Source organism: Xiphophorus hellerii, chromosome 6, assembly GCF_003331165.1.
Source record: "Xiphophorus hellerii strain 12219 chromosome 6, Xiphophorus_hellerii-4.1, whole genome shotgun sequence".
Taxonomy (NCBI): domain Eukaryota; kingdom Metazoa; phylum Chordata; class Actinopteri; order Cyprinodontiformes; family Poeciliidae; genus Xiphophorus; species Xiphophorus hellerii.
This window is the reverse complement of record NC_045677.1, coordinates 18440662-18460742: the sequence shown is the minus strand read 5'-3', so window position 1 is coordinate 18460742 and position 20081 is coordinate 18440662. Positions and strand designations below refer to the sequence as shown.

Below are 20081 nucleotides of genomic sequence, written 5' to 3'. Positions count from 1 at the left end.
TAACTGTGACAATATGACTGCCCAGGTATTGTAAAAAAGTTTGAGCCTTTAACTCTAGATGCGGATCAAGTAAAGTGTAACTATGAGCATGTATACAAACAGATATTTAATCAGTCCTGATATTTCATATTTTTCCAGAGTATTACAAAAATTTTGTAAAACAAGAAAATATATTTCGCTGAAATTCCAAAATAATTCTGGTTCAAACCTTAATTATCCAGAATCCATCAGTTCTGAGAGTTTCCCGACATAAACCTTTAAAAGAATGTTTCGTTTTTCAGTTAACAAATTTCAGATAAACTGTTAAATCTATCATCTATATATGGGAATATTAGTATTACCATTATGTCTTTGCTCAAATAAAAAGTTACCTAAGACGCATTAAAAATACAGGAACAGTAATAAAATATATTTTATTTGATCTATTAAATATGTACATTCCCTTCTGTTGCGTAATAGGACATTTATTTTAATATGAAGAAAAGCACCAGCGCCTACAAAGAGACCGGCCCGCCTATCATTAAATCAGTCATCAGTCTATAAAACGCATGTCTGCACCGATTTAGATTCAACAACTTTTCCGAACATTTCTGTTAATTAAACAGAAAAAATAAGGTAATATAAAAGGAATAATAGTGTGTGACTTTAAACCTTGTCCCGTTTCACATATCAATCATAAAGATGTCAATGCCTCTTGAATAAATGAGAAGGGGGCATTGCGGAAAATCTTGAAAAAGTTCTCAACTTCTCATTTTACATTCAAGACAAACAGGCACAATTAGAGGAGTGGGGCTCCCTAATAATGACTCCCGAGCAATTCACACATATTTATTTCTGCATTTTAGAAGCTTCAAGCCAGGGAGTGAAATCCGGACAGGTTGTTATAGCTACGCAATCCACAGGGGTTCCGATGTCTATTTAAAATCCAGAGGACCCTCCCTCTCTCCTTTAAACAACATTATATATCACACACACTGCATGCTAATGCCAGCAATTCTCAGTGAGCACTAAAACACATCTTAAAATTAGCTCATTCCGGCTGACAAGGCAACAGAAGGAACATATCATCAGAATTTCCCCTTTGGCAATACCTGCTGATTGGGTCCTTAACAAAAAAGCAAACGGCTTTTAACTTTTAATATTTGGCTCCTCAGTTCTGCCATCAGCACTCGCGATAGATTGAAAGACTCTTTTTTTTTTCTTGCGGTTGTTTCAAGATTGAAATAAAAATCCACCAGCTAGTAGTTATTTTCTTTCTTTCTTTCTTTCTTTTTTTTTTTTTTTTTTGCTTCACTCTTCAGTTCAGTTCTGGTGCGCGGATGAGCGCGCATGTTGGCGTTCTGCTGAAGAGGTTTTGCGAAACTTTAAGGATGATATACCTTGGATGTTTCCTGCTGCTGTGTGGGCTTACGCATGTCATAGCAAGCTATCCCATCTGGTGGTAAGCTTTATCTTCATTTTTTTATATACCTTACACAAACGGCGACGTGATTTTTTATTTTTATTTTTTGTTGAAATGCTGAGAAGCGTCTGATGGTCCTCGATCCATGTGCGACAGTTTGAGCGGTTGTAGTTTCAGTTTGTTTTCTGACACCAGCTGGACTCTTACGCACAGTAATGATCCGTCAGCCTCACCTTAAGCAAATTTAAATAGCCCGCAATGAATGCTCTTGTTGACTTTGTTATTCATAATTCGTTTTTAATTCTGTTTATTTATTTTTTATTTGTTGTTGTTGTTGTTTTTTAATCTAACTCATCATGGAAATGTGTTGAAACTAACCAGGTGCGTGTCCAGAAAGTTTTAAAACTGGGGGGGGAAGATGGTGGTTCATTGGCACACTAAAACAAAAACCCAAAACAACATTTTGGGAGTTTTATTATGCTGTCACTATAGATGTGGTGCAGAGCAACTAGTGAGTGAACAACAACTAGCAAATACATACAGTATATAGCCTATATATAAATTAGTTAATAAGTAAACAAATAAATGTTACAACTCGTAGACTTGTCCTCTTGTGTCCTGAAGATATACTCCTATAAAAAAATAATAAATAAAAATTTGCAAATTAAAAACTGTCCTGACAAGTAGGTTTCAGTGTAGGGGCCTGCAAGATATAGCGCTGGCCTTTGCCCACTTTGCCATGCCCACTAAAATAAACATGAGTTGACAAAAATTTACATTTCTATTGACATTTCCAATCAATTCTAATTCTGAAAACATTGTCCTGTATTTGTGTGAGAATTTGATTGTCAGAGAACAACATGGGTTTATGTTTATCCAGTTTTTATTTTGGGGGGTGGGGGTGAAGAGGAGGTCATTAATGTGGCACTGGCAGACATTGAATCCCCTGCTTAAATTTGGGTCTCGATTCAAACGTACAGTACATGAACATGGGTTGTTCCCTACAAAACATGTAATTAACTATTATTTAATCAGGATAAAGTCAATGCTTCTAAAAACAAACTTACACACAGACCTGTGTGTATCAGGTGGCTTCATATAAGGCTCAAGACAGCTGAAGAGAGTTTTTAAGTCCATCTTTTGCTGTTTTTCTTGTCTTTCCTCTTAAAATGATTCCTACTGTAAAACCAATTCTTCTTGCCTCATTTGCACAACTGCAGTGCTTCGTTAGATATAATGTGAAACAAATGGATGGCTTTGAGGAATATTTGTCAACAATAAAACAAGAGATGCACCGATCAATCAATCAATCAATCAGGCAATCAAATTTCTCTTAATTGTCTCTGTTTGGTGATGGGCAAGTCAAATACTGAAAATCTTTTTTTTTTTACCCTATTTATTTAATGCATCAAACTCAATCATTTCCACTAAATTAGGTTTATAAGCATGTTAGCCAACATCATGTTAGAATAGAATAGAATAGAATTTTTCATTGAGATTGATACAAGACATTGCTGTAAAGACACTCTACAATTCTTATGTAGTAAATATAAAGAACGTTTGTAGTTATGTAAAAATAACCATATTTCACATAAATAATAGTAAAATATACCAAGATTTGACACTACATAAATAAAACAGTGTTAATGCTTCTTAGTCCATTTCAAAGATGTTGTCTGTATGTTTATATCATTGGGAGGTCACTTACTTCTCATGTGATCCAATTTCACTGTAGTAGTCTGTAATGTCTTACAGTCAAGGTAATTTTTCAGGATATAGTGATTCACTCATGCAGTTTAAAGTTAAAATAAGTGATTCAGTAGTCTGACATATGACAGACTGAATATTTGACCTGCATTTGAATCACTGCAGGTGAATTTATAAAGCAGGATTGAAACTTCCAGGATGCATCTGTTTAGACTAATTAAGATTTTTTGCTGCAAATAATTTTAGCCATTTATTGATTTTTTTTTTTCTTCACTTCTTTAAATTACTGTTTAACCATTGGTAGTGCTTAAAGCAGTGGTGCTTTCTATTCTGTCTCACCACACTAGCTCAAGAGTGGCATGGACTATAAAATCAAAAAAAAATAAAACCGAAACCTCTGTGAGTTTGGACCAAATCAGAATTTTTAAAAAGAAATAAAAAACAATTTGTGATTTGAAGCATTTATTTACAAAAAAATGAAAAGAGTGGTGGGAAAAGGTTTATGTTTTCTTGTATTTCTGGTGTTTCAAGAGTAAAGGCTTGTCCCAGGCTCCATTTGTGCAAGAACTATTACTCCAGTTGATAATGATGTATAATCAGGTGATTAGGATCTTGGATAAGAAGGTCATCAGGTTCCATCATGCTCAGGAAAAAAAACCTAATACAATAAACTTTGAAAATTTCAAATAATACTTGAATCCTAAACATAGTTTTGAATGCTCACATGACACTTTTAAGGTAACTAAAAAATAATCATCCTTCTCTGTATGAGGAGTCAACATGTGGATATGCTGACAGGTCATGAAAAATAGCAAAGCATTTCCTTGAGAAAGAACAATTACATTATCCTGACCCAATTCTGTAGTTAATGTGATGGTTTTGTGCCTTTATTTTTGACTTATTTTGTTTCACATAGTTGGGTCTTGGTGTATTTGCTTTTTTAGCCCTGTAAAATATTATTTATGTATTATGCAGGTAAAAATCTATCTAGATTTGTGCCATTAACTGGTATGAAGATAAAGCAAGGCTTTAAAAAGTTTCAAAGCAACAAAAAAACTGCCGCATACTGTTTCTGCATGTTTAGAGTCCTTTTATTCAGACGCCAGAGAAAGGGCTGGAGTAATCACTGTTAGAATCAGTGTTAATTTGTTGTTTTCCCTCCCCCACCTGTTGCTGAACACTGCTGATCAGCTGAATTAGAAAATCCTAATTCAAGAGAGAAAAATACAAAGAGTCATAGTGTGGAAATTGAGAAACTGCTGCCACTCACTGTCCTTAAGGTGACCCAGTTCTAAAACTATTAGCATGTTTTAAGTGAAAGTCGCTGATATTATATATTTTTGTCACGAATCTCTGTGAAACCATAAAATTTTAATCAAACTAAGTGTACGGTGAAAATATTCGTCCTAGGGACAGGTTTTGCCATTCAGCTTAAACTGTGTACCATATCCTAAACACCCCACTTCGACATAACATTTTCCACTCTGTTTATTTTTATGCCATCAGGCAATGAGAGCTAATGTCACGTCTGTTAAAATACATCCATCAATCATAGCAGGTTTTGTACAGTAGAACAAAAATAACAAAAGATGTCCAGGTTTCAATAAATCATTTAATATTTGGCGATGCTTTAAAAATGGGTGGACCCTAATCTACTTCCATTAATGGGTCCCCTGGTGTTAAGGCTGATGAGAAACTAATTACACACTCAGCTGGAAGGAAATCCTGACATAACACTGAGCCCATTGGGTGGATAGATGGGAAAAAAGGAGGAAAGCTCAAATCATTCCTATCTTCCAGCATATTTGATTTTGATCAAATTTGTCATCAAATTTTTTTGTAATCATTTCTTTAAATAATTTTTTTAACTCCCTACTTTGAAAGAAAAAACCTTGGAAGGCAGGTTTCCACTCTGTACAGTTGAAATCATGTTGTAAGTGGAAAAATCTGTGTGTAAATTTAGAGTTTGGAGAAAGCAACTGCAAAACCAACACAGAGCCAGGCAAACACATGATCTGATTGGCTGAGTTGCTCCCACCAAAATAAACAAAACTCTGACTTACTGACAAAGGAGCACGTGTAGTAATCTGTAAAACTTTATCTTTCATTTTTTACATTAGCCTCAGCTGAAATAACTCAGTTCCTTTTGACTAACATTTGCTCTCTGTTTGCAAACAAATGTGCAAGATATGTGAAAGCCATGTCTTCAATTTAAGGTAAAGGGGCAGTTATTGCTGGCAGACACTGCAGAATTTTCATGTGGCCTTCAGACATAGCCTTTGTGCCCATAGTAGTATATGGAGTTGCAGATCTGTGCTAAGGCGGGTTCATGTCTGCCTATTCCCGACCTGCCATGACATAGCCTGGCTGCACTCGCCGCCCTCCCACCATCCTTCTCTAGTCCACCCCACCTTAGAAGATAAATACCTGGAGGTGAAAGCTTGCCACACATTCCTTCTCCCAAACATATTCTCTTGATGTCAAAGTCGACTCCAAGGCCCCAGGGCCCACGAGTAAAGTGGTAATTCTGAGGCACCTTGCTTGGGCTTGCTGAAATATGCATTAAACATGCGCTGGTTACACTTAGATTAGAGGGGAAAATCTATTCAGAGTGCAAAGAAATACATCCCATATATGTTTTTCTTTAAGCTAAACAGTTTTCCGTACATTAGCCATGGCTTTTTTTACTCAATACACTGAAAGTCCTGCTCTCTGCTCAACAGCAGCTCCAACAAGATGAATTGACTTTTTTTTCCCTGAGGAATTAGAGAGATTAAAGTAAAGACCACACAATAAATACCAAAAATCCACACAACACACAGAAGAGCAGCAGTTAGCCTTAAGTGGTTGTTGGAGATGGTCTCCAACAACACTGCTCTTTATGCAACAGTTTTCTGCAAAAAGAAAAAAAAATCATAAATCATGTCTACTTGAACATGCCCTGCCTCCTCTCATAAGCCCTTTCCTAACACAGGAAGGGATGGCACCAACTTGTGTTTCTGTCTCTCCACTGAGACAGAAACACATCACATTGAGTCAAGGTGAGTTTGTGTGTAATTGTTTAAGATCCGGCAGAGGCTCATGCACAATGGCCTTTTAAAGCACAGATCGAAGGGTTGTTAGTTCCTTAAATCAAAGTCGATCACATGTTGCATGAAAAAAGCAACTGAGGTGCTGGTAAGTTTTGTGCACAATCATAAAAATGATTATTTGTCACAAGTAGTTTTCTACAATTCTTGTGAGAGGGAACCCAAGTAGTTGGTTTCTACAGGTCTCTGCTGGAAACTATCAGCTGCAGGGTAGACAGATTCACAAAGGCAAAAAAGAGTTCACTCAGCAGGAGCGTCTTGTTTACAGATGCTTGCAGTAGACAAAGGTGATTTTGTCTAGAATAAACATCAACTTGCCATTGCTCACCGACTTACTGTATGTCTCAAAGATTACTACATAGACATGTTCTGTTCATGTCTGTAGAAAGAAGGAAATGTTCTTTTTCAAGAAAGAACATGTGTAAAAAGCCCGTTTGCACAGGCCTTCTGACATGGTTGTTGGAACCAATGAAATGCTTGGATTTACCTGATTTTTATATGGTATTTTTTTTCTTTATCCTTTATTACTCACAATTTCTCAAAAATAGAAAGACAACTTTAAAATGTTTAGGGAAGTTGAACTGAGATTAGTCAAAGACTTCTTGGGAGAAGATCTGGTCGGTATTTCGAAGAAAAATAACTCTGCCTGCAGGGCTGTGTCAGGAACCCGGTAATCTTGTGATCAGTTATTAATCCCTGAACAACACTGAGCAGGTTAGCAGAAAATGAGCAGCTAAATACACCTTCACCTGTGTTGGGGATACATTTGTAGAAGAGAAGCAAATCCATGTCTCTGAGGGGGCAGAGATCTTATTTGACCTGCCTAGGTAAGATCTTATCGAGGTCACCAAGAGCAATGACGCTTGTGAAAGAAAGTGAAAACCTGCCCTATTTAGAAAACAAATCTGAGTTCTGAAAAAGTAAGAAACAAAGATGAAAATATTAAGGCAAACACTTCAAATGAGATTTAGTTCACACTGATTCAAGCTACAACTATATTCACATTTCATAAAACACTCAATCAAGTCAATTTAATCAGGTAAAAACAGAAATCAGATATTTAAAGAGTTTTTCAACAAACAATCCCAATGATCCCCTTTCATTCACTGGACATTCAATGACATTCAGTTTGGTCCGAAGTTATTCATACCCCGGGTGCTAAAATAGTTTTTATTGAACCATCAACTTACTTTCTGATAGAATATGAGACAGGCATCTTTCAAAAGATAACGATGCAATAGGACACCAGTTTTGTTAAAAATAACTGCTATTTAGAATAGATTGTTATTTTGTATTTAGTTTAAAAAATAGTACTACAGTTTTCAAACCCTTTGCATTGTTGACCAGCCTACTGCTTGTCTCCACTGGTATTTGGAGGATTTAGCTGGTGATGACCACCAAGTCGTTGAGTACCATCACCCTAATCTTTAGCCCCCTCTACAGATCCTATACTAGATCCGCATCAGGATTCTCATTGGGCCTCTTTAATATAATTCCAAATTAAAAGATTAATTGAATTCCAATTTTGCCAGGTGTATGCATAATTTTGAGTTCATATGTATTTTTTGATGGCTGTTTAAGGTTGGCCGTCAGTAGTCTTTTACTAGCCCTGAAAACATATTGAAATTAACTTTTTTTTGGAGAGGTCCAGTTCAAGCTTGGTTGGCCCTAAGCTTGAACTGGTTTTGAAACCACATTTAGACAACTCTGGGTGTATTTTTGCCAGACATTCTTTTAACTATGCTCTTTTTTAACACATTGTTCATACAAGTGGCAGCTTCATAATTTCATTGTATGTTTAGCAAAAATTTGCTCAGGGAAAAGTTTGTGCAAAATCCCCCATGGCTACAGGGCTCAATATTGTGTATTGAAAAATTAACAAGAAGAATAAGTGTGTTCTCCAGCAATATTAAAATGTGTAGCAAGGCTAATAAGTTAATGTCTGTAAAAAAGTGTTTTATTATACAGTGGTACACCTTACTTCTCAGTGCTTTAAATGCTGAGTAATAGAAATAAATAGACACTGATAATAAAGATTGAGAGAATTATAAAGGTGTAAAGGCACAGAGATGTAATCAGTGAGCCAAGTTTACACTTGTTTCTTGAAGCATCTTCCTCAAAGAGAAAAACTACGAGTGGGAGGGGGGTCTGCGTTGCTCTTAATACAGTCTCTGAAGTTTCATTGTAGGGTTTACACTCTTATTACCCTAAGCTGACAGCCTGTTAAGTGTGCGGACAGCTAATAACAAGGTGTAGTTTTTCCAAGTTGTCAGCTTAAGGTCTATGAAGACCTCTGGATACGTTGCAGACTTTCATCTTAAACAGAAACAATGCGGTGGCAGGGCTACAATTTCAATACACATGAAGGGCAGGTGTCTTTGGAAAGGGTGGTTGAAGGGATAAAGGATAGAAACCTAATGGTAGCACTTGATATGACAAATAAACACACACAATCAGATAAACTCAGACATAAGATTACACTGCACAAAGAGGAAAATTACCTCCCAGTTCAGTAGTGAGACATCGATTCAGACAAATAGGATAAGAGGATATAATTATGAAAATGCACTGACACTGTGACTTCCTCTCTGCTTGTAGGTCACTAGCAGTAGGCCACCAGTATTCATCAATAGGTACCCAACCTATCCTTTGTGCCAGCATACCAGGTCTGGTGCCAAAGCAGCTGCGCTTCTGCAGGAACTACGTTGAGATCATGCCCAGTGTGGCCGAGGGGGTAAAGATCGGCATCCAAGAGTGCCAGCACCAGTTCAGAGGCCGGCGCTGGAACTGCACAACAGTCAATGACAACTTGGCCATCTTTGGGCCAGTTTTGGACAAAGGTAAACTGTACTGCATGCATATGTGAATTCAGATTCATGGGCTTACATTCACTGAAGTTTCAAGGTCTTATGCATAAGTTAGATGTGTACTTTTAGGCTCATGGTTAGTAATATTGGGTTAAGGTTGTAACTAATGTGTGGTCTAGCGGCACAGTTTACAAAAAAAAAAAAAAAAAACACTTGCAACTATCAACATCGGGATTTGTAGTATTACAAGATGCTTCTTCAAGTCTAGAGTCTGAATCTTTCAGAAATTTTCTTTAAAATATAGTTATGTAGACATGAAGATAGATATAATAACCTTCAGAGAAAGATTTTTTTGTATCTTTGCACAACTTTCACAAGCACAATGACACACATAAATATGAGAAAGCCAGAAAAAGAAAATTTGTCTATGTTGTGTCTGTGTTACCCACAACATAGACAGGCTTCCATTGTCAGTTGATAAAGACAAAAATTTAAATAACTTAATCAAAAACTCAAAGTATCAAGGTATCCATTTTTTTTCTCATGTCTAATTTTGAGTGAGGTTGTAGATGTGGAGTATGCCAAAACATTAATGATGTTCAACTTCAGTGGCTTCAGTTTGTGTTTCAGTGTGTTACACTCTTTGCAAAGTTGATATAAAAGTCTTTAGTTCTCCAAACTACTTTAAAGAAAGGAAAAGAAAAGTGACTTATGGTCTTTCTGAGCTGATTAACTCTTTCATTAACTGTCCTGTTTTCTCTTTGTCTTATATTTGCAGTAGAAAATCTGCATTCCCTGCGTGCATCATTCATTATGTTGATTCAAATCCTTGTTTAAATAGTCTTGAGACAGAACAAGCTCTGAGGGGCCTATATGCATGAAATGATGCACACAATTAGCCCGAAGCAAGTTAGTTCTGTCTTGTCTAGAGTTTTCTTTGGGAGGGGATCTCCTGCAATTGCTGTACTTTCCTTAAAAGACACCAAGGACATGAGATTCTGAACCAAGCTGAATAATGCAGTTTTTATAAAATACATTTTCTCTTCAGAATATGATGACTTGCATGTAATTGTCTATTCAGGAAATGAGACCACATGCTTTAAGGCAGGGGTGTCAAACTCCAGTCCTCAAGGGTCAGTGTCCTGCAGTTTTTAGATGTGCCACAGCTACAAAACACTGGAATGAAATGGCTTAATTACCTCCTTCTTGTGCCGATAAGTTTTCCAGAGCCTTGCTAATGACCTAATTATTCTATTCAGGTGTGGTGCAGCAGAGGCACATTTAAAAGTTGCAGGGCAGTGGCCCTCCAGGACTGGAGTTTGACACCTGTGCTTTAAGGCATTCAGACAAACAAAACAGCAAAGAATAAGTGAAAAGGGTCAAGAAAACATGATGTATTATTAAATACACATGTAAAAATAATCTTTTTTACATTATGGCAATTTTATGGCAATTTTCTGTAGTTTTTTTTTTTTCACAATGAGCTTTACAGGGCATTGCAAAACTAATCATGCCCCTTGAACTTGAACTTACACCCACAAACCTCAATGATTTTAAGTGATACAGCAACACAAACTGGTGCATGGTAGGGGAAGTGGAAGGAAAATAATTCACAGCTTTCAAAATATTGAAAAAAAAAATCTGGGCCCTAAAAAGGCTCAATAAAATGATAAAGAAGTCTGGTGTTGTTATGGGGGCGATTGTGAAACCACTGGAGGTGATGATGCAAAGAGAGATTTTGCATAAAATCAAGAAAGTTATGACCATCCTCTTCACAAAACTGTCTTAGAAAAAGTCCGCTACAAGAGATATTTCCTCCCAGTAGCCATCACCATCTACAATAAATCTTTAAAGAATTTGAAATAATATGAGTTGCAACAAAAGTTCGTTTAATAAAATAAACAGTGTCATGCAGATGTGTTCACCCTCTGGGAAGAGAAATTTTGCAGAACTGCCATTCACTGAAATGAAATCTGAAAGACTTTTGGTGTATATCTCTATCAAGTCTACAGTCTAAAATCTCCCCCACTTTTCTTAAAAAATAGCTGCCACAGATTTTCAATAAAATTGGGCCAATTATAAGTTTTGTTTCGGGTCATGGACCTTTGCCACAGTCTCAAATATTTTGCAGCTACTCGACTCCATAAAGAGGTTCATCAACTCTGACCAGTTTTTCTGCCCCTGCTGAAAAAGAACAATCCCATAGCATGACAGTGCCACCACCATGTATCACTGTGGATGTAATGTGTTCCCTTAGATAACTTTTAGTGCCATTTAACCAAAGCACCGTTTTTAGCATGCTTGCTGTTCTTCCTACATTGCTTGTGGCAATTTTCAAAAATTAAACTTCACAAAAGATTAACTTTAGTGTCTTTGAGCATAGTTTCAGACAGAAATTTTATGACTCAGTTTTTATCCCCATTTCAGAGCTGAACGTTGAAAACAAGTGGTAGTTTTCCATTTAGCAAATTCACACATACAAGAGAAGATGCGAAAACATTTGATAATCATTTTTGACAGCATGTACTTATGTTTGACTTATACTTGGACAATCAGCAATGCAAGATACTTGCTGACATGAAATAATAATTATGGCTTACTAAAATGAAATAAATTCCTGAACAACTCTTTTTTTTCATCTATGCCCAAGGGGATATAGTTTGGTTGTGTTATTGCACAAAGCTTAGTTTCCAGTAAGCAACTATTTCCTTCTTTATTGAAAGTAACCTACACCTCATCTGTTAGTTGATGCTTTGCCTGATGCTACAAATGCTGCTTGACATGTTGTTTTCAATAAACATTTCTAAATTTAAATTCAAATTTGTTTTGTAGCTTCCTAGCTGCACTGGAGGAGTTTGTTCTTTGTCTTCCATGTAGCTTCTTGTGCTTTCTAAAATAGGATTAAAAAATGAGACTGGATGGTGTGCAATGTGGATGAGGGTCGGAGATCTAAACTTGGCAGCTAGTTTGCTGAAGACTGATGCAAATGTGGCCGTTTGGAGGTCACTTAGGGCAATTGCTTTTAATAAACTCTTGAGTCAGTTGATAGAAGAGGCTTGAACTCAAGTAGGTGGCTAACGATAGGGGTTCTCAATCCCAGCCCCATTGTGGTGCAAAATGCCACCACATCATTCCCATTGCCCTCCCCTCCCAACTCTAAATTGCAGGGGTACTGACTGGAAAGAGAAGGCTGCTACTGGGCTTTAGTAAATCATTTTGATTGGATTAAGGTCACCCGGGCCCGTAATAATGTGAGAGGTCAAAGTGGCTGGATTAAGTGCCTTTGTCTGAAGATGAGGAGAGTGGCTCAGGGGCTCACAGGCCTTTGATAGGTTTTAGTCAGAGTGGGCTTCCATTTCATTGGATTTGATTGATGCTGGTGTTTGTCTGTGGAGTGAAGCCATTGTCCCCACTGGTGTCTGTTTGTCTGCAATTCAGACTGTTGTCTTTCAGTTTCCTCTTGGCCTTTCTTTTGTGAGGAAGAGTATGCACCTTATTTACTTCAAAAACTTAGTTACAACCCATGACTGGCAGTGCTGATCTCATCATCATGATGAGCATTTGAGTTAGTTTAACATAGAGAGTCAGGAAGCTTGTATTTAAAGAAAGATTATTTTTGAAGTTGGAGCAAAAAATGATGGAAAACAATTACTTAAACGCAACAAGATCCTACCCAGTGTGAGCAGAGCTTTCTGTTACCACACACTCATATGAATGGAAAGGAAAGCAACTCTTGCCTTCAATAAGACACATTCTTGTTAGAACTCTCTCTCAGACGTGGCCTAAACCTCAAAGATTTTATCCATAGCCACACCCCACATCACAAGGCCTGCCTCCAGGCTATGTCTGCGTCAGCACTCATTAATTTACATTAACTAAAGTGTCAAAACATGCACTGCTGGAATCTGCCTGTGATGAAAGGTAATAGAAAGCTGTGCAGGTGTTCTTGGTCTCTACAACCAATCCCAGAGCTGTTGTGATCTTTCTTGCTATCTGAACAACACCTCCCTGCTGTATGGGCAAATGCACACTTCTGTTTGCAAGTCATATGATGGAATTAGGGAGTGCAACTGTGCCTCAAAATGTGGATAGTAACTACAGTATATCACAGGTGTTGAGACCTATGCAAACAGAAACTGCATCTTACAAAAGTATTTAAGCCCATTAAGCTTCTTCACATAATGTCACCATACAACCAAGAAACTTAGTTGTGTTTTCTTGGGATTTTATATGAAAAGACACAAACTACAACATAAATGCAAAGTGAAAGGAAATGCTTTCTAAATCCATCTGCTGCCAGAATTATGAATACAAAGTCATCAGGGTACAACAACGATAGTCACAGAGCTCTAGAGACTAGAGTCTAGAACACTATTGGTTAGTCTTCTTGTGAAAAAAGTCAAGCTCAGTCAAATTGGATAGAACAGCAAATGTTGCCACAGATTTTCCACACGATTTAGATGCGAAATTTGACTAGAAGATTCTAACTATATACAACAAGTTATAGTATATTCCCTTGTACCTATTGTTGTATCCTAACGCAGAGTAAACCTGTTCCTTCCTCTAACAGATTTCTTCCTTGACTGCTATGCTTTTTGCTCCATCCACCTTCTCTTTCAACTCATCCAGCTTCCCTGCCCCTGCTGTAAAACGTGTTTCCCCCAGCATCATGCTGCCACCATCATTGTGGAAGTAGTATTTTTTTCGTTTTGCCATAGATAATGTTTTGCATGTTAGCTAAAATGTTACATTTTGGTCCCAAGAGAGGAGATAACCTTCTTATCTGTGTGCTGTGTTGGCATGCACAAACTTTATCTCTGCAGTTCCTGCAGAATTACATATACATATACTGTATATATACTGTATATATATATATATATATAGGCACTAGTGGTCTTTGCTAAGCAAAACATGGAGAGAAAACAGGGAGGTTAAAAAGGACAAAACATGCAGCAAATGGCTAAGACCAGGAATAGAACCTAAGACCATCATGTTGAAGACTACAGCTTCTCCATATGGCGTGCACATTCTACCTGCTGTGCAGGCCATACCTTTTCATTTTCAGATGATCCTCAAAGCTTTGACCTTCTCCAGCAGCATATGCTTTACCTGTCTGCTGTGTTCTTGGGGCGTCATGTTCCTGTTTCCTCTCTAGTATTTTCTAACAAACATCTGATGCCTTCACAGACCATTTGGATTCATGATGATATTGTATCACTCACAATATCATCATGATATTTAATTGTTCATTAATTTCTGAATGCACTTAATTGCATGGGATCTTATTTATGGGTGTCAGCGTACAGGGCTCAAAACTGAAATTTACCCCATACTTTTCAGATGCATTATTTGTTAGCAGTTTTGCAAATTATGAATCATGTTTCTTCCACATCAAAATGATGTGGTAGTTTTTGTGGGTCTATCACATTTAATCACAAGAGAAATTAAGTTTGTAGAAAAAGTTCAAGGGGTATGCTATTTTTTTTCTTTTTATCTTGGCATTATTCAAGCCAGGAAGTATAAGGGAAATTAATAAATCCCTCCTAAATTAACCAGGAGGATGTCAGGAGATACGGGTTATGACCTATGACCTGAGGATGAGAAAGTGTAACTATTTAGGATGAGCTAAAAGGTCTTAGCTTTTCACAGAACGTATGTCTCATCAAGCTGGGGGAGGGAAGCGAGCACATCAGTATATCATTAACTCTGGGCAAGAAAGAAAGAAGGGGTGTGGTAAATGGAGTTGATGGGGGGACCTTAGCCCCGCTCCCCGCTGGGTGCTGCTCAGAGCACAATATCTTCTCAACCATGAGATTAAGCAGGAGAAAAAGTGCTTTTCCCCATTCACACGCCCTTTAGATTGTTTTATTAAACCATGTGAATAGGGATTTCCCTGTCTGCCGACAAGCGGGGTCCAGCCAATGCATAGTTCTCTGTTGCTATGACTTAACTTAGTCCCCACTAATCACTAGCCAGGGCAAATTTCATATAAAATATCTGGGTCCATTGTGGGACTAACACAGCGTGACTGTGACAGCACAATAGGGGATTGAACCCCCCAGCAGGTTGTAGGGACCATTTGGCCTGCCGGTATCTGGCAAAGTTTGGTTGAAAAGCATTGTCCAAGAAAAAGTGTCCTTAAATTGGTCGTAAAAGAGAGAGAAGCTGTTGAACTTACATAAGAGAGGACATCTCCCGGCGAAGTAAGCGCTACAACAGGAGGTGCATTTGGCTTCGAGACATACTGCAGCACTAAAAAGGTAGCATGATACCAAATATGACACCTCAAAAAAATATAGCTTGGAGGAGGATGTTTTTTTGTTGTGGTTGTTGTTGTTTTGCTTTAATAGTATGAAGCCCTGGAGCAAAAATAGAGACTCTGCAGTGTTAGGATTTAATTATCACCTCAGAAGCATTTACCAGCATCACATTTTTAATATATTATATTTATATTACTGACATTTTTAGAATCAAACTTATTCATGCTTTTTGTATTTATATTATAATTAAGAAGCTCATAAAAGAGACATGCATGACTCTGGACACATACTATAAACATATTTTTAGACTCTATACTTACAGAGAGATCCTGGGGCAAGTTGTTAACGTCTACACTGTAAAAAAGTACAAAACATCTCTAACTTACAATAAAACACAGGCAGCTGTGTTTGCCAGAATTTTACCATATAAATACGTTATAATTCTGGCAACCACAGCTGCCTGTATTTTACTGTAAATTAGATATGTTTCTTTTTTTTACAGTGTATACATTTTTTAATTTCACTCCAAGTCTATTGGACTTAAATGCGTAAAAATCCACATTTAAAACAGATTTATCCCTGTAAAAGCCTCTAATAAAATGGTTTCCCAACATTTTGGTATAAATTAAGTATTGGAATGTGACTCTATCAGGTGTGCCTGTTCATTAATGATTTGAATTTATATTTCTGATTTAAAACATGTCATTTGTGACTTGTCTAAGATTTGGTGAAAGACAGCTTTCAATCAGTTATATTATTAAATCACATCCTTCTCCTAAGCTGAAAATATTTTAAGCACAAAAATTGTTTGTCAAGTTCAGTTGAGGTTGTTTCACACCAATAAATTTCAAATGTGAAAGATTTAAGCACAGTCTTTTTTTTACTGCCACTGTGATCAAATGTTGGATACGTTGAATTTTGAGGCTATATGTTTGGTGAGAAACTTGTGACCTTCAAAATTTAAATCTCAGTATATGGAGACCTATTCATTCTCCCAACTTTAAACTTTGAAAATTCAATTTATGAGTAGAGCTGGAACACATCACTACATGGCATGCTTGAACTTAAGCAGTGCCAATATACAGCATAAAAACCAAAGTGTCAGAATGGTTGTAGTAGTAAACCTCATTATTTACTGAGGTGGAACTTGTTATAAAAAGCTTTAGCATGACTACTCTAGTCATACCTTTTCCGGTTACTTTCTGGAGAAAAGCTTGGTGGTAAAAAAAAAAATGTAAACAACTTTGAGCCTCAGAAAAGTATTGGTTTGATAGCTTATTATAGTGCCCTTGTTACTCTGTTGGATTAAACGATGTGAGCTACCTCTGCACTTAGTTTTTGCTTAATTCATTTTGAAGTGCTTGTTATTAAAATAAAAACGTTTGTTGATGTTTAGTAACCTTGGATGCATTTCATTGAAGTATGAAATGGCTGGTGGAGGATTCAAGAAGACCATTTTTCTTGCATCACTGTTTTAATGCCCTTTAGTCCTCAAACTGGTTGGAACCTGCTACAAGGGAGGAGCTCCTGGTGCCTTTAGCTACATGTGCCTTCTTTTTTTCTTTTCTTCCTTTCGCTTGTTCTCCCTCTCTTTCTTAAAATACTGCTCTAGCTCTCTCACATACTCAAACATGTCAGCATAAACTGTCTTATATGCCGCTTACTGCTCGATATCCAATTTATTTACACCTTTTGGTTTTCATTCCCTTTTCAAGTTCTACCTCATTTTTATGCACTCTATTTGGCGAATGAATTAGGCACCTGGTCAATAAAGACTCAACTCTATGTCGTACATTGTCCCTTCAGTGCAAGGTTGTTTCCTAACCTCTCAAAAGCTTAATTGAGTCTCTTAATTATAGGTCTGTCAGGCCTGCCTTTTCCTCTCATCTCTGTGGAAGATCCTGATCCCTCTGACTCATCAGTTAGCTATGTCAAACACAGACATGGAGGACTTTCCAGCCTTATTTAGAGACAGCACGATTGATGTCTGGGCTGAACAAAGTCACACAGCAGTATACGGATGACAAACAGATGAATCCGACAACAATAAAGGACTCCTAATATGCAGTTAATTTAATGTTGACATTAGTAGAAACAAAGTGAACCCATGTCTGTGGACAAGGGGGTAAACAATACTGTTAATTATAGCTCATTCCTGAACATAATAACATTAATCAAGAGACCATTTTTAGCTTTTTATTTTGTAGTTTGTGTACAAGAGTTTTTCTTACCCATCCTAAACACATCCTTGAAATTCTCTTTGTAGCTACTCGAGAGTCTGCTTTTGTTCATGCCATCGCCTCAGCGGGGGTTGCCTTTGCTGTGACCCGGGCTTGCGCTGATGGTTCAGCCACCATCTGCGGCTGCGACACACGTCACAAGGGCCCCCCCGGAGAGGGATGGAAGTGGGGTGGCTGCAGTGAGGATGTGGAATTTGGAAGCATGGTGTCCCGTGAGTTTGCAGACGCGAGGGAGAACCGCCCAGATGCACGCTCTGCAATGAATCGCCACAACAATGAGGCAGGAAGAACGGTCAGTTATTCTTTAGATTCTGTGGCATTGTGTTATTGTTCTACTGTCAGGTGTTGTTAACTTTTTATAAAAAAAAAACCTACAGTCCCTCAACGACAACATGTTCCTGAAGTGCAAGTGCCATGGTCTCTCAGGAAGCTGCGAAGTCAAGACATGCTGGTGGTCACAGCCGGACTTTCGAGTCATCGGTGACTACATGAAGGACAAGTACGACAGCGCGTCTGAGATGGTGGTGGAGAAACACAAGGAGTCCCGCGGTTGGGTAGAGACGCTGAGACCCAAGTACAACTACTTCAAACCACCCACAGAGCGTGATTTGGTTTATTATGAAAGCTCACCCAATTTCTGTGATCCCAACCCAGAGACAGGCTCATTTGGCACCCGGGATCGCATCTGCAACCTAACATCCCACGGCATAGACGGCTGTGACCTGCTGTGCTGCGGCAGGGGTCACAACACCAGAACTGAGAAGAGAAAGGAGAAGTGTCACTGTATTTTCCACTGGTGCTGCTACGTCAGCTGTCAAGAGTGTGTGAGAGTCTACGATGTGCACACTTGCAAATAGACTTGTAGAGGTTCTCAAGAATCTGGAATTGTTTCACAGGTTTCTACCTGTGAAACATGTGTCATGTAAACACACACAAATGACTGTGTGTTCTATTTGGGGATGCTACGCAGAGCTAGTCTTTGCCCAAATCAGCTGAAAGTGTTGAACATGTATCCATACTTCATGAACTACCATGCTTGTATAAGTTCATGGTCTATGTTTTAAAAGGTTTTCATGCTGAAGTAGGAACAAAGGACTGCTGACGAATTAACAAACACCATATTGGTGTTTCTCTTTCATGTCAATAGTAGCTATTTCTGTTAAGAATTAAACAGCAATGCCATTGTTACCCTCAATGTTTAATCATCTTTTGATTTTGACAAAAAAAAAAAAAACTTTAAGTTACAAGATGCTCAACAGCATGCATTCCCCTCTTTGGTTTTTTAGATGTACAGTACAGACCAAAAGTTTGGACACACAGTTGTGTCCAAACTTTTGGTCTGTACTGTATGTTTCTGCCTATGGGCGAACTAACATGATCATAGTTTTGTAGTGTTATTGATGTTTAGGTAAGAATGCACTTGCACCTCAGTGAATGTAGCTATTTGCTGTAACATGTTTACACATCCTCACAACCTTAAGCTAATGTGTTAATATCTCTTTTAAATGGCAAACATTATCTGAGAGTAGCCAGAGTAGCTACAGTACATACTGCTGAAACCAGAGCATTTCACCCATTATATGTAGTTTTATGTAGTTTAGGATGCTTTAAGTAAGGTTTTGTGTAACAGCTATAAGGAGTTAATTTCTTACCTGCAGTACATATCTCTTTTTGGCATCTATATTAGTCCAAATCCATATTAGATGCTGCAGAAGGCTAAATCTAATGATCCATCCAAAAGGGGCTATGAAAAAAAGCAAACTTCTACCATCTTAAAACAACTCCAATTTTAAAAATGCTGTTGTGGGTCATGAAATGCTGCGGTTTGCACCTTTAAACCAAGAATGTCCAAAGTTTCATGCAGTGAATATTTGTAGCAAACAACATTCTCTGTAAACCATAAACCCAATCATTGTTCAAAAAATGGCATTGCATATCAAGTGAGTACAATTCATTTGATCAATATTGCACAAATTACCCAAATGCAGCAATCTGTGTTATTGAGTAACCATGTGGCAACAGTTACTTGCATCCAGTTGTCAACCTAGCAGCTATCCTTAATCCTGAGCAAATATTTTGTGACAGTGGAAAATAACAACTTTGTCTTTACAGAACATTTTGAAGCATGTACAGTCTGGTCCATAAAGCTATGACTTTTCAGACTTAAGTTGTTTTAAGATGATAGATGGCAATTATTTGTCTTGCCCCCTCTCACTTTAGCCATTAGCTGATAAACATGATGCAAAAATAATATACTGCAGGAAAGACATTTATTTTAGTTAAATTCCAACCCAAGATATCCAAGATTTCAGAAAAAAGCTATACTTTCACATACATCCAAGGAGAAGAAATATTTATGGGATGATCAGAGATCTATAGCTAAGACTGCAAGGTCAGCTGAGAAATATGAAGCTTTCTCTCCCTGGGTTTGACAATATTAGCGAAGTCTTTGATGTGGAAAAACACTGATATTTGTGAATTGATTCTGTCCTATTATGTAAAGTTCAGATTTAATTGTTGTTTTAATTTTCAATCAATCAGAAGGATACTCTCCTGCCATTTTAGGAAAAAAATAA

General features: G+C 37.5%; 1 protein-coding gene across 1 annotated transcript; it reads left to right on the top strand.

Moving 5' to 3' along the window:
* The first annotated feature begins 879 nt into the window (after positions 1–879).
* On the top strand, positions 880–18782 carry wnt3a (wingless-type MMTV integration site family, member 3A). The gene is made up of 4 exons (XM_032566561.1): positions 880–1441; positions 8797–9038; positions 17532–17797; positions 17883–18782. Exons 1-4 carry the CDS (start codon positions 1320–1322, stop codon positions 18360–18362), a joined length of 1110 nt encoding a protein of 369 aa, XP_032422452.1. The 5' UTR covers positions 880–1319; the 3' UTR covers positions 18363–18782.
* The last annotated feature ends 1299 nt before the right edge of the window (positions 18783–20081 follow it).

What these genes read in the sequence shown, in the direction of transcription:
- wnt3a (XM_032566561.1), top strand. Translation starts at nt 1,320, where the DNA reads ATGAGCGCGCATGTTGGCGTTCTGCTGAAGAGGTTTTGCGAAACTTTA. An exon ending in TGGGCCAGTTTTGGACAAAG is followed by an intron (nt 9,039 to 17,531) that starts GTAAACTGTACT and finishes TTCTCTTTGTAG; the next exon opens with CTACTCGAGAGTCTGCTTTT. An exon ending in ACAATGAGGCAGGAAGAACG is followed by an intron (nt 17,798 to 17,882) that starts GTCAGTTATTCT and finishes AAAAACCTACAG; the next exon opens with TCCCTCAACGACAACATGTT.